The following is a 15,566-nucleotide window of genomic DNA, read 5'->3' as shown; positions in this document are numbered from 1 at the left end:
ACTGTAATTGCTGGGTTGTACTGTAGTTGCATATTTAGCTTTTCTAGAAACTGCCAGCTGTTTTTGGAGTGACTGTACCATTTTACGTTCTCACCAGCAATACATGAATGACCCAGTTTCTCTGCATTTTTACCAGCTTTTGGGGTTGCCACTATTTTAAATTTTAGCGATTCTGATAGATATATAGTAATTACATCATTGTAGTTTTAATTTGCATTTTTCTACTGGCTTATGATGTTTAACATCTTTTCCTGTGTTTATTTGTCACCTGTATATATCTTCTTTTTGTTGTTGTTTTGAATTTTATTTTATTTTTTTATACAGCAGGCTCTTATTAGTTATCTATTTTATACATATTAGTGTATACATGTCAATCCCAATCTCCCAATTCATCCCACCACCACCCCCCTCCCGCCACTTCCCCCCCTTGGTGTCCATACATTTGTTCTCTACATCTGTGTCTCTATTTCTGCCCTGCTAACCAGTTCATCTGTACCATTTTTTCACCTGTATATATCTTCTTAAGTGAAATGTCTCTTCACATCTTTTGCCTAATTGGATTCTTAACTATTTTACTGTTTATATAATTTAAATACTAGCTCTTTGTCAGATATGTGATTTGCAAACATTTTCTCCCACTCTGTAGCTTGCCTTCTCATCTTCTAACAGAGCAAAGCTTTTAAAAATTAAGTCCAATTTATCAATTTTTCCTTTAATGGAAAAAAATCACACGTTTGGTTTCAAGTCCAGGAACTCTTTGCCTAGCCCTAGATCCTGAATATTTTCTCCATTTTTTCTAAAAGTTATAGAGTTTTACATTTACATCTGTGATCCATGTTGAGGTACTTTTTGTATGAGGTGTGAGGTTGAGGTCTAGGTGTAGTTGATACCTGTGGATGTCTAATTGCTCCAACACCATTTATTTCTGAAAAGGCTATCCTTTGTCCATTGAATTACTTCTGCATTTTTGTTAAAAATCAGTTGGGCATATTTGTGTAGATCTACTTCTGGGTTCTCTGTTCTATTCCATTGATCCATTTGTCTGTCCCTTCTCCTATACGATACAGTCTTGATTACTGCAGCCAGGTGGTAAGTTTTGAAAATTGAGTAGACTAATTTCCTCCCACTTTATTCTTCTTTTTCAAAATTGTGATTCTAGTTCCTTTGCCTTGTCTGTATCTACAAAAAAAATCTTTCTAGGATTTCGATAGGAATTGCTCTAAACCTGTGTGTCAGTTTGGTGAGTATTGGCATCTTTACAATTTGGAACCCCTTTTAGTTGGATAAAATTTTATCATTTTTAATTCACTTCAGTTTAGTTAGAATTTGGGGTGCTGGGACTCCCAACATGAATCCAAGCTCTAAGGGTGTAAGAAGGCCAGGGGAACAATTGTAGACCAGTGTGTTAGTGAGTTTGAGTGAGTGTGCTGCAAACACATGCTGAAAGTGTAAGAACACTCAAAGGATGGGAAGGTGGTACTGTAGCTAGTCTGGAAGAAGTGACCTTGGAAAGATTTTTCAGGGTGGTGTGGGATTTCTATGAACAGGAAGAAGAGGAATGAGCTCTTTGCTTTCTAGTTAGCCCTGTATGGAAGTGCCTTTATCACTGCTGTCATATAACTTGTCTTTCTCTGGACCATTTGCAGCTCTGCTAGGTTTTTTGTTTTGTTTTGAGACACTTTAGTGAAGTTGCTCTTCTAAGGCACCATAGATTATGTATGCACTTAAGGAAAATGTCATTGCAGTTATCTCTCCCAGTGAAAATTATTTCTATCCTGCAGTGACTCTGGTTGCCCCTATGGACTGTTGTCTCAGATGTCAAGTCCAGAAGTTAGTCTAGCTGTTTAATTTGCCTTGTACTTTTCCTAGTGCCTACATTAAAATCACATGTTGCCATACAGATACTTATTTGCAAATTGCTCCCATTGTTCTTTCTGCCCCTTGTGCCTGCCAAGATAATGGAAGTTTTTAGAATCAGTCCCAAGCTAATGCATCCCAAAGAAAATCATTACCTGAGAGGTATTTAGACCCAAGTGCCAGCCCTGCATCTCTCTTGTTCCAGTAGCGTGTTTACGTCACTCTCTTTTGGTTGGTTATTTTAAGAATTAACTTGTGCTGGGCTATAATCTAAAGAAAGTTTCTTCTACTCTTTTTGATACCTGGCAAATGGAGGGCATTCAGTAAATATTTGTTGAATGATTGAAATGACTGACTGACATCTTCTGGAATGAACATAAAATTTGTTTGGGACTCTATGTGGATACAGGTTAATGGCAACATTTTCTGTTAGTTCTAGGATGTTAAGCCTTCCTTGAAACCCTTTGAGGCTGTCTGCCCATCTTGGAGGGGAAGTTCTCCTCAGGACCAGCTGCACGTGGCAGCATAGACCTGTACACTGACACTTAAACTCCCCTAGTATTTTCAGTTTCTGGTAAAATCTTAACACAGATTGAGTTTAGGAATCTATTGTAACTTGAGGTATTTAGAGCATCATATGGGTTCAAGTGAAGCCCTTATTTTTTCAGTTGGCTTTTTCTAGCGACATAGAACATGGTCTCCTAATTGCCAGACATCTGGAATTCTTTGTCACATCAGAGTAAATTTAGAATATGCATCAATGGCAGGACTCAATCAACAATAAAACCAGTGTGTATATATATACTCTCTAAACTGTTTCTGCTGTGTAGTGAAGCTACAGATCTAGTTCTTCTATTTCCCCACAGAAATCCTGAGTGATCACGCCCACCTTTAAGGAAATACTCTTTCCCCTGCAGATCTAAGACTCACAAAGAATGCGAATTTGGTAAACATGTTCGTGGCAAAGCAGGAGATTAAGATGCTGTTATCTGTCGATGAGCTTTCCACCTCTGGCCCAAGGAGACATGGTACATTGGTTTATTTCGACCACTGGACTAACCATGCCTTACTGTTTCACAAGTCTGACCAAGTGCTTTTATTTTCTAAAGGAGAAAGAATAGTTTATGCTGGAAAAAGTTCACCTGAAAGACAGTGTAGGAAAAAGTGTAACAGCATATCAGGGAGGTTTTTATGATATTACATTTAAATGTAAGCTTACCATTCTTCCCAGAAAGAAGAATTCATTCTCTTTTTCAATTTGAACAAATAATGTAAAGTCACTATTTAAACTACTGTTAGCTTTTTTATCTCAAAGTAGCTAAATGGCTTTGTTGCTCATGTGGGAATGGAAATTAGCTCTTGGCATGAACCACTTTAATTGAAATCAGTTTGTGGGTTGAGTTCCTATGCTGCTTGACAGATGACATCATTTCCTGTGCTTTTCCCAACCCTCACTGTTTTGCTAAGATAGGATGAAGCTAAGTTTAACTTCAGATTTTAAAGCAACTGTACACCTTTTCCTGACCTACTTAGAACATTATCCAAATTTTTCATCAAATCATTTCTTTTGTATACTTGTAAATAGTTCTTTAGTTAAAAAAGCATTTTGGCTGAGACGTTTTAATAGAAATCATAGGAGCCTAAAATAACTGTTTTAATCAGTTTTCTGGGTTGGTTGATTTTTTTTTTTTACATCTTTATTGGAGTATAATTGCTTTACAATGGTGTGTTAGTTTCTGCTTTATAATAAAGGAGTTATTTCTGCTTTTATATATGGGGAAACAAAGATAAATAAATATATATATATATATATATATATTTTTTTTTTTTTTTTGCGGTATGTGGGCCTCTCACTGTTGTGGCCTCTCCCGTTGCGGAGCACAGGCTCTGGGCGCAGGCTCAGTGGCCATGGCTCACAGGCCCAGCCACTCCGTGGCACGTGGGATCTTCCCGGACCGGGGCACGAACCCGCGTCCGCTGCATCGGCAGGTGGACTCTCAACCACTGCACCACCAGGGAAGCCCTGTGATAAAAATATTTTTAATAGCAACCTATTGAGTGCTGTATAAGTGCTTAGGCAACTACACAGTCTCAGTGTTTGAGCATAGCTTTTGGTGTCATTATCATGGAGCATGAATTAAGTAAACAGAAATTAATTTAGCAAAGTTGTATACAGCACCTGTATACAGGCAAGGGATGCTCTGAGCACTTATGGGGATATAATTAATAATCATGATTCTTCCCACTCCCCACTCTCATGATGCCTTTAGACAAATGTGCTGGGGATAGGAGAAATAACTTAAAAAAAAAAAGTTTGATTATATAACATATATTTCCAGAGAGAATTATTAAGTACTCTGGAGTCAGAACAAAGAGGGCTAGTATCTAGTGGGGGAGGGAGGAGAGAACAGAAATCAGAAAAGATCAAAGGAAAGAACAGACGTTTGCAGTGGGTCTAGGAGATAGGTAGGAGGATTTCAGTATTTGGTGAGAACTGTGTGTGTGTTATATGTTAGGGGTTGGGGCAAAGGGTCAAAGTGACAGGTTAAAGAGGAGATTCGTGAAGAGACTAGCACAAAGTGCCAGGCATTTGGTACGGCACTCAGAAATATTTGTTGAGTGAGTGAGTGACTGATAAAGTACATTGGGGACTGAGTCATAGAATGTATTAGGAGCAGGCAAAGCAGCCCTGATAGGCTCACGGGAGGGCTTTGCATGTGAGATGGAGGGGTTCTTAATAGAGCGGACGTAGGGAGTCTTTGATGGTGTTTCAGGAAGTATGTGACATGTTCTCGAAAAGGTGCCTCACTTTCAACCTGACTTAGCTCTTCAGTACTGTCTGAGGGCATAGTAAGTATTGGGTTCCGGCACTTTCCTTCTCCCTGTTGTCATGCTGAGATTTGTGTAGCACTTGACGCAAATGGCCCCTTCTCCTGAAGTCAGCGGCCTCTTTGGGATTCTGAACTGAGCATCCTAACAAGGGGTACTGAAGAAGGTGGCTGCTGGGAGGAGTCTCCTCTCTGCTCTTGGGGGAAGATTTGGACCCTGTGCTCCAAGAAGGCTTTGCATAAGAGCAAGCCTAAGCAGCTGATTTCTGCTCTTACACAGAAGAAGGGCTTTTCGTCCCCTGATGTGAAATTGTTGAGCCTTTTTCTCTAGGGATTTACTCCCCCAGCTTGGAGGGCAGGGCAGAGTGAGCCAAATTTCCATGCCCAATCCTGGCCTCCTCGTATAGGGATGTGTCAACAATGATTAATTCGATCAAGCCTTTCGTCTTCTCCAAGTAAGGTAGTTGACTGTTTCTAGAGGACTAAGGAGCAGCCTGGGATTTTGAGAGTGCCTGAATTACTGAAGCAGAGGCAGCAGAGCCCTGAAGGTGCCGGAGCCCGCACCACGCTGTCATTCTCTCTCCCAGGCGTCTTTCACTCCAGCTCCTTCTAGCGCCTCATCGTCTCAGTCTAAGTCAGCCCACCTGCCCGTGGTCTTCCTCCTCTGGGTGCTGAAGCTCTCACACTTCTGTAGGTGACAGTGTGGTAAAGAGTGCGTTTCAAACACTGTGGGTCTTAGTTGGTTTAAGGTTACAGTTTAAACCAGCAGCTCTTTCTGAGCCGAGTCCAGCTGTCTCCGTTATCAAGCAGTCTTGTTATTAAATGCCGTCGTAGGTATTTTTTTCCCTTCTTTTTGCTGCCTCCAAATTTTCTTTTACCAACATTTCTTGGAATTTGTCACCCTGAATGTTTTCCTGCCCACCTACCTGGGACTCTGCATCTTTTAACAAGAAAATTATTGCCGTCGTAATCTTGTCTCGTCTGGTCCCTCAAGGCACTATTTTCTTGTTGGTATAAATTACAGAAATGACATTGAGTGATAAGTTCTGCTAAATTAGAGAAGTCATTGAGCACTATTAAAATAAGTATCGAAGAAACAATTACGTTGCATTGTAAATGATTTTATGCACACAAAATGACATGTCTAGCATTGTCAATTAGGTCATTTCTGCATAAATATATAAATCTTGATGAACCATTTTATTTTCTCTTCACTGCAGATGAACTCGTGTGAACTGTTGCTATCTATGTGCTTAAACTGCAAAAATAAATCAGTCTTTTTTTTTTCCTTTTCAAGTCCAACACTGTAACATTCGCTGCATGAATGGAGGTAGCTGCAGTGATGATCACTGTCTGTGCCAGAAAGGATACATAGGGACTCACTGTGGACAACGTAAGTAAACCATAGTTATAAGTATTCTAGATGTTAATCTATAGAGACAAAGAGAATACAGAGATAAGTGCTGGTGGATCTTCTTTGAGTTCCTGGGACATGGCATTTTTAGAGATGTGCAGTGACTCTTACAGATGAACAGATCACTTACCCAACACACATAGTACCAAATTTCTGACTGGAACCTTGGAAATGGGTGGTTTGATTCATTTTTCTTTCATTTACCTCCACTACACTGCTTACCTCATCTCTGATTTACACCCAGAGAATTCTTGTTCACTCCAGATGTATGCCTTCCGTTTGACTGCTCAACATCTCCACCATCTCTTGGATTTTCAATAAGCATCTCCAATAAAGTATTTCAAAACTCAACTTCATCTTTGTCCCCAAACATGTTCTTTTTTCTTGACTATTGATGTCTGTATCTCTCTAGTTTCCCAATCTAGATTCTGCTCTTATAATATTTAGCACACTGCTGGCCAGTGTGTTTGTTCATTCATGAACACTGTTGATTGTGTGTCTACTCTGTATCAGCCCCTGTGCTTTGCTGAGATGAAAATTTCTCTAGAAGAGCTCACTTTTTATGACACTAAGAAGAATATATATACCCTGCAGAAAATTTAGAATAGTTTAAAAATATAAAAAATAAAATTTTCTACAATCCCGCCATTCCAGATATTACCTTTTAGTCCTTTAATGCATATTTGGTACGTGAGATCCATCGTATGCATAATTTTTCATATAACTTTTTTACTTAATATTTCATTAGAAGTATATTTCATTTCTTGAACATTTAAAAATACATTTTAATAGTTGCATAATACTCCATTATATATAGGTTTTACTGTTTATTTAGTGAATTGTTAATGATCGGCATTTATTCATGTTGTTTCCAATTTTTGCCATTGTATATGTATTTGCTATGATGAATAATGGTATTATAAGTAAATCAAAGTTTATGTAATACCCTCCTGACTGTCTATACACTGCAATATAGTAAGAATGACGATTGCGTCTTCGGCAGCCCACAGCAGTAGCATGGAGGGAGGAGAGGTAGGACAGCCTCCCCAATGTGGGAGACCCTTGAGCTGAGTCTTAAGGGGTGGGTAGGAGTTCCCTTGTCAGATGATGGGAGGTGGGCCTTTTAGGCAGCCGGCACAGCATAAGCCAAAGCAGCAGAACATGACATACATAGCATGGGAGGTCATGCTTTGGCGTTGCTAGGACTTAAGTGCTGAGGGAAGTGATGGGAAGGAAGCTAAGGTCAGAATGGAAGTCATGGGCCATTGGAGTGCCTTTACGCATACCGTTTTTTCACTCAAAGTAAAGCCAGGGAAGGGGAGTGAGAAGACAACGACCAACAACATTCATCTGTTGAGTATTTACTCTGTTTACTATATGCTAGGCACATGTTCAGACTCTTTACAGGCATTAACTCATAACTCATAACAACAGCCCTTTGAGGTAGAGGCCTTTTTTACCTTCTACGAAAAGAAAAACCGGGGGCAATAACTTGTCTAAGGCTGTATAGGGAGTAATCAGCAGAGTTGGGATTTGAACCCAAGCAGTCTAACTTCACAGCCCATGCATTTAATGCTATGAAATACTGGCCTATACACTTCACTTACAGTGGTTTACAATGAGAAAGACCACTGAGGCCAGAGTAGAGTAGGAAGAAACAGAAGCAGGAAGAATAGTACTAAGGCTATGGCTAGAGAGATGGTGGGATGGGGATGGATTCAAAGGCATTTTCAGAAAGGGAATCAGAAGGAGCTGCTGTGCATCTTCTGTTTCCTTTGATGCTTCCAGAGGGAGTAGAGCCCAAAGCCCAGTGCATGACAGGCACTCAGGTAACACCAGTAGAATTAGAAAACCTTTCCTAGACTTCAATTTCCTAATCTGTAAAATGGGAGGGTTGGCTTAGGCAATCTCAAAATTTCTTTTCTGCTTAAACCTCTTCATTCTCTCCTAACTGTAAATTAAGAAGCAAATTAGAACAATGAATATACATAAACTTCTCTAATTTTGTGATGATCAATGGACTACTGCTATAATTTTTGGCTATAAGGGGTTGTCTTAGTTCAAGTGCACTGATCCCAGTGGATGCTGAGACAGAATTAGATGCACAAGAGATTTATTGGGGAAAAAGCCTATGAAGAATCAAAGGGGGGCTTCCCTGATGGCGCAGTGGTTGAGAGTCCGCCTGCTGATGCAGGGGACACGGGTTCGTGCCCCCGTCCGGGAAGATCCCACGTGCCGCGGAGCGGCTAGGCCTGTGAGCCATGGCCGCTGAGGCTGTGCATCCGGAGCCTGTGCTCCGCAACAGGAGAGGCCACAACAGTGAGACGCCCGCGTACCACAAAAAAAAAAAAAAGAAGAATCAAAGGGAAAGAAAGCAGGAGTCAGGACAGAGGACCTTCAGACCATGATGCAGGTCACACCCCTGGGCAAGGAGAGAGGGAAGGAAAGACTATCACGATTGTATAGAAGGAGCCTCAGACTATAGTGCAACTTCATGAAAGCCTTGGTCAGGCTGATAGGGAGCCTAGAATAAAGATTGCCCCTCAAAATAGTTTCATGATGGGCAGAAATGTCCAGTCTCCACCATGCTTAGTCATTGGGTGGTAGCAGCCAGGAGAGTGTGCCCTTGGCATGAACATAGTAGCGGATCTGAAGGTATAGCAGCTTCAGGCTGTCGGCCAACTAAGCTCCTCACTGTAGGTTTTCTTGGAGGGAGATCTGAATGGCTCAACTCCATGACTGCCCCAGGGGTACAGGAAAAATGTGTGGGAAATATATGAAGGAGGAATTAATTTAAATGGAGGTGTTAGGGAAGCCTCATGGAGGAGTGAGGTTCGAGCTGGGCTTTGAAGAGTGGGAGGGACTGGCAAATTTGGCAGGGGCAGCCTACCACCTGTGGATTAAGATGCCTAGAAAGAGGCCATGCATAAGTGAGTTGCAGGAAGTTGTACGGAGAAGAGTTGTTCAGGGCATGAGCTGTCAGATCTTATTTTAATGCCTTTCTTTCTTTTTTTTTTTTTTTTTTTGCGGTACACGGGCCTCTCACTGTTGTGGCCTCTCCCGTTGCGGAGCACAGGCTCCGGACGCACAGGCTCAGCGGCCATGGCTCATGAGCCTAGCCGCTCCGCGGCATGTGGGATCTTCCCGGACCGGGGCACGAACCCATGTCCCCTGTATCGGCAGGCGGACTCTCAACCACTGTGCCACCAGGGAAGCCCTTAATGCCTTTCTTGACAAGTAAAAAAGTCCCTCCCTCAAGGATCTCTGGACTTATCTTACCAATATTTTCCAGAGATTCTCTTATAACATTTAATTGGGTCTTTATTATGGTACATAAATTACTGAATGTCAGTATTCATGTTTTGTCATTGGCAATTAATAGAGTGATTTAACATGCTGCATTTCTGTAAGGATGACAGTAGAGAGGCCAATGTTTTCCCTCATGAGAACCCTCTGGAAATTAAACATAAATCATAAGAAAAGAGTCAGGTTGCCAAAATGCAGTTCTCATCAGGGGTATCTCTTATAAACCACCATTTTAGGTGCAGAACTGAAAGCATTGCTCACATGCTTCCCAGGATGAAACTGTCAGCATTAACACAGGTACATACTCACCTATTCCAGGTAGTTTTACCTGAGTTGACTGAGGAACATCCGGGGAACTGGAACTGTACAGTAACTGTTTAAAACAAATACCAGGGTGATTATTTAGTGTTTTTATTGTTGTCCTTTCAGGGGACAGTAAATGTTACTTTATTAGCATCTACTATCAGATGAAGCCCATCAGCCTCTCAGCTCCTGTCTCCTTATTTTACAGCTGTCTGTGAAAGTGGCTGTCTCAACGGAGGCAGGTGCGTGGCCCCAAATCGATGTGCATGCACTTACGGCTTTACTGGACCCCAGTGTGAAAGAGGTAATTTATTTTAATATATCGGTGTAAAGATGTTGTAGTGGCTAAAGCTATGATTGATGTCAACGTGCGTTGGGTTCTTGCGGCTGCTTCGTAAATTTTGCTGAGCTTTGAGGGTGTTTCTGAATTGTCACTGGGAAGGTTCCTAGGATGACAAGACAATGGCCCTAAGTCTATGCATGTTATTCAGTAATTCTTGCCAGTGGACTGCAGGACTCAATAGTGAGCCTATGCATAAGTACCAGTTGGCATCAAGATAAAAAGAGGAAAATTTTCCATAGAGTAAGGATTGAGCTCATTATTATCCTAGTAAATTAGGGAGGTGGCTCCGAATAAAACATCTGTATGGCAAGGGGAAAAATCCAGAACGAAACAAAAATTGCACCTAAAGGTCTATTAGGACCTATTGGCTGTAGTGGTATACAAGCTCGGCATTTAAAGTTCACTAGACATACTGATTGCTGAGAAACAGTGCTTTCACACCTGTAGTTTATTCAGTACTCACTGCGGCCCACTGACATGTGTATAATCATCATCACTTTTCCGTCTGAGAAGATCAAGGCTCGGGGAGGTCAAGGGAGCTGCCTAAGGTCACACACATAATAAGCAGCTTTAATCCGAATGTGGGTTTTCAGTTTTCAAGTCTAATGTATACTGCTGCTCTTAATTAAAAGAGATTTCTACCTGATTTGCCTATGCATACAAATAGGATATTGAGATATATGTCAATGTGCAGTATTCTTAAATACCCACCGCCCTGACCTTTGCTTTGTTGATCATCTTGTCTTTACATTCATAGCCATGTTTTCATTGTTCCTAGTTTTATAGTGAAGATTTTATCGTGAAGATTTAGGAGGTTCCTTTCATACAAAACTGCAAAAATACTCATGAAAAATACCCATTGAAAAATACTCATGAACTTTTTAAACTTCAGTCATCACCTTTATCCAAAGTTGTATAGAGATCATTTTATTCTAAGATGGAAAGTAAAGATTCAGTAGCAAGTGTTGAATATATGTTATTTAAAAGCAAAGAGCACAGAGTGGTATGTGAGAAATTGTCTTCTGTTTGTAGTTTTATGAGTTCGTCTAAATTCAGTTCTTTGCTGATAAAGCAACAATAACTATTTTAGCAAGTAACTCTATTATTACTGGATAGATTATATTGTATCTCTGTTCACAAGGCCACTGCACGGTATGGATATGCGACGCATCATGGACTCTTGGCCGTTACATTGTACTTGGCATCATTTTGGAGTCCCTCTTTAAAACTGTTTCTCTTTACAACTTGATGTATTTTTATTGACTTGGAGCTAATGTATATCTAATGGTCTCAAGAGTAATAAAGACAACTGTTTTGATTAGGTAGTATCATTCTGTGGCCTTAGTATTTACTCAGTGATGATGATATAGGATTTAAATTGTTGAGATTAAAGTTGTTAACATGTAACTTGAACAGTGTGAAAATAATTCTGGAAGTGATAATAGTGGGCTTAATTTGTTTTAGAAAAATCACTAATAGAATGAAGTTATAGAGCATTTTACCTCTAAGAATCTGGTTAATAATTTGCTGCAAAGAATATTGATACCCATAGTTACAGATATTGATAAAACAGTCTAAAATAAAGAGGGCATGATATTTAACCATTCCACACTTATTTCTTCAAAGACTTGATCTTTGACCAAGATTAAGAAATGATGTGAATGGGTTAAGTTACTAAACTGCTAATCAAAACTGGCATATTACTTAGGGATTTCTCCAAATTTTGGAGTGTCTTTAACTGCTTTCCTCCGTGGTAAGGGTATCCTAAAATTTGCACTTAGGTGTAAATATATTTTGGCCCCATAGAATCTTCACAATAGTGATTATCTAAATAAAATTAATCCCTAAATGGCAGATTTTCAGGCATTTGTGGTTGTGGAGAGTCGGGAGGAAGCAGGCTCTCTTTAATCATTGTCCTTTGCCTCTTCTACCTGGGAATACAGAACCAAACCTTCAGTGGGAGAAGGGAAACATGAGTGTGATTTCTCTCACCACATGGGAGGGGGGAGGCTCTTTGATTCCAGGATTGTATTTCCATTTTTAGTCTTCACTGTTTTCTGCTCTTGTGGAAGTCATCTGCTTACCTCTTTAAAGAATTAGAGGCAAGATGTCCTACTACTCAGACGAATGCTTGTGATTTCAAGAGTGATTAATAAAAATATAGGACTGAGTCAGGACAAATCCATCCTGAAGCATAGGGAAGTATTCGGTGTCACTTCTGATGGTGGATTAGTATACTTACTAAGTTGTTCAACTATGTAGGCCAGTTGCATTATGTTTTAAATGGAATGTGACTTTTTATTTATTTAAAATAAATTTATTTTTGGCTGCGTTGGGTCTTCGTTGCTGCGTGCGGGCTTTCTCTAGTTGCGGCGAGCAGGGGCTACTCTTCGTTGCGGTGTGCAGGCTTCTCATTGAGGTGGCTTCTCTGGTTGAGGAGCACAGGCTCTAGGCACGTGGGCTTCAGTAGTTGTGGCTCACAGGCTCAGTAGTTGTGGCACGCAGGCTCAGTAGTTGCTCCACGGCATGTGGGATCTTCCCAGACCAGGGATTGAACCCATGTCCCCCGCATTGGCATGTAGATTCTTAACCACTGCGCCACCATGGAAGCCCTGGCTTTTTATTTTTAAAAATGAACTTCCAGGAAGTCTTTACTAATTTTCTTTCCTTCTTCTAGGAGGCTGAGCCCAGGGCCTCTTCTGCATTCTCTCTGAGCACTCTCTCCACATATCTTTTGATAGCACCTACCACATTGTATTGAAATAGCAGGTTTCCATGTCCATCTCCCCCATTAGAGTGTAAGCTCTTCAGCAGCAACTGTGGTTTCATCATCTTTTAAATTCCTAAGTCAAGCTTAATGCGTGATGCACAGCGTATGGCCAATAAATGTTGAACTGAATTTATTTTGAAGCACCAGAAAATCTTGAGATATGATTATCAGATGAAGAAAATGTATCTCCTGGAAGTAATTGCTGCTTACCTACTTGTGGAGAATTCTGGATATTTCTCATTGTTTCATTTTAAACAGAGCTTGCAGTGTTGAGTCCTAATTGAATTTGGCCCCATCTTTCAGGGCCACATGACTGTCATTTTTCAGTTGGCAAGGATGCAGAAAAGAAGGTATGTTTTGACTTAAGCCAGGTGACAATAAACAAACAAACAACCTCCTATCACGATGTAATACACATGGAAAGGGACATTTCAAATGTGTTACAAGTACCTCTCAGGATAATCATCTTTGTCCCTGAGAGGTCTTGCAACTATATGTCTGCAGCTACATCAGAGAGCCAGTACAAGTGTAGACTATCCTTTGGGGGGTGATACTGGCAGGATTTGGATCACTTTAAGCTAGTAAGTGAATCTTAATAACCCATGAACATAGTGTTTTGGTTTGTGATGGAGACAAGCAGTGGATCCATGGTTGAATTACGAATCATAACTTTCATTCAACAAATGCAGTCAGACTATGCAGCAAATTTGTCTCACTTGTAGCTTTTAGCCAGTAAAATATGTTTTAAAAAAAATTTTTGGCTAGTCAGCCTCATTGGGCAGGTGACAATGATACTATTGCCTGCTATGTTCAGAGGAAGAAAAGAAGAGGCCTGTGACTTGTTTGGCCTGTAACGTTTACTTGTTAAAAACTGAATGTGAGTACCTTTAGTTATAGTCTCTAGCTTGCCACAATCCCTACTACTCCCTATTGTCTTACATCCTGCTCCCTTTATTCATTAAGCTTACTTTTTAGCCCCTGTGGGCACTTGAGTTTGCCACCTCCTGCTACTTTCTGTATCAAAGATTGCATCTCTTTGTGTTTTGTTTCACATGCCAAGTTTCTTTCATTGTTCTTTTTTTTCCTGTAAATTTTTTCCTGTAAATTTACATTTATGGTTTTCCTGATTGCCCCCTGCCCCTCACTTTTGCCTTCTCTCTGCTTGGGTCTTGAGCAACCAGTAAAACTTATCACTGCCTAAGCTCAGTGGTGTGGCATTTTCGCATTTGTTATTAGAATATTGAAATGAGGTCAGTGCCTGTTTTGGCAATGATAACATAAGCTAGTGGGGTATTGCCATAGTTACTGCCAACGAGACCATTGGAAGCACACTTTCTCTTGCCATCTTGCCTCAGAATGCAGACTATTTAAAATCTTGTTAAATGCTCTTATATTAAACACAGTGAATCATGTGAGTGGATGAGACTTCTCAAGGTAATGAAAAAAGAGAGAAGAATGATGGAGATAGACCTGAACTTGGAGACGGGGTGGGGTTACTGATGAACAGGCCTGAGGAAGAAGAGAACAAAAGATAGACACTGAGAAAACATGGAGAGAGGCAAGAGAACTAGGGGAGCACTGAGCCAAAGAAACTAAAAGCAAGAAGGACTTCAAGAAATAGCTTGGCAGTTGTTAGACTCTTCAAGGATCAAGAAAGAATGAGAATAACAAAAGGCCCTTTGATGTGATAACAGGTGACATGGACTGGGTACTTAGAGGGGGCCAGACAGTATGCGGAACACTTGACTTTGGTGATTTGCAACAACCTTATGAGAAAAGTCCTTTAATGAGTGCCATTTTATAGAGGAGCAAACAGAGGCAAAGAGAGGTCAAAGAGCTTGCCCAAGGTCAGATAGCTTGTAAGTGGTACAATCAACAACTGAACCCAGCCGGTCTGGCTCATAAGCCTGTGTACGTGACCACTGTGCCGTACTTGGGTTTCACTCGGAAAGAGGTCATTAGTAACTATAGAAAATTTTCTGAGAAATTATAAGAAGAAATCTAGAACTAAGAGTTTTAGAGTGAAAGTTATGGAGTGGGGGGAAAATCCTTTCAAGAAATTTGGCAAGGTAGGTAGTTTTCCTCTCTGGAGGAAGAGTTGAGCTAAGTTGCTTTTAAATCATTTTAAAAGCCAAGAGAAAGGAATCTTGAGTATTGCTTGGGTGTATGTAATGCAGGGTTTGGGGATATTTCTCTGTTTGATTGATTCTGATATTTTAAATATAATAATCCATTCTTGGAGAGAGGATGATTCCTGTCTGTTTGCAGTACATATAAATTGACTCCAAATGACTGAACCAACATTCTAAAATGTAGCCATAGAAAATGAATATTGTCGTTTAGTGCAGTTACCATGGAAGGTTATATAGTTTTCCTACAATATTACAACTCTTCGAGCCATATTTGGAAACTCTTTTTTGTAATTACCTTTACAGAGTCAGCAATTCATTCAAATGAGCATGTGACCATTTTTTTCCCTTTATGCGAGTCATTTGGGTTATTAGAAACAGCCTAAAATAGTGTCGGTTCTAGTGACGACAGTCAATAATCAAACACATTAGTCGTTTGGGGTCGAAAATTGACTTAGATTAAAAAGCAGTGAAAAGAATTGTCTTGCATGGTTCTTAAAACACATGGAATTAGATTAATATTTTAATGTCAAACTTTATGTGAGCCAGAGTATGAAGCCTTTTGGAAGCATAAGTGCTAATAACAAAAAGTTTTCTATCATTACTCCATCTGGAG

The 15,566-nt window shown here is 40.2% G+C and overlaps 1 protein-coding gene across 2 annotated transcripts in view; it reads left to right on the top strand.

The window, feature by feature from the left end:
- FBN1 (fibrillin 1) overlaps positions 1–15,566 on the top strand; it is a 253,616-nt gene that overhangs the window by 42,243 nt on the left and 195,807 nt on the right. For both annotated transcript variants that reach the window (XM_033851648.2, XM_073800934.1), the window contains exons 5-6: positions 5,983–6,078; positions 9,917–10,012. In XM_033851648.2, the coding sequence (XP_033707539.1) occupies positions 5,983–6,078; positions 9,917–10,012 (192 nt within the window). The remainder of the gene's footprint in view (positions 1–5,982; positions 6,079–9,916; positions 10,013–15,566) is intronic.

This window comes from Tursiops truncatus, chromosome 2 (genome assembly GCF_011762595.2).
Source record: "Tursiops truncatus isolate mTurTru1 chromosome 2, mTurTru1.mat.Y, whole genome shotgun sequence".
Lineage (NCBI taxonomy): Eukaryota > Metazoa > Chordata > Mammalia > Artiodactyla > Delphinidae > Tursiops > Tursiops truncatus.
This window is presented reverse-complemented; position numbering and strand designations above follow the sequence as displayed.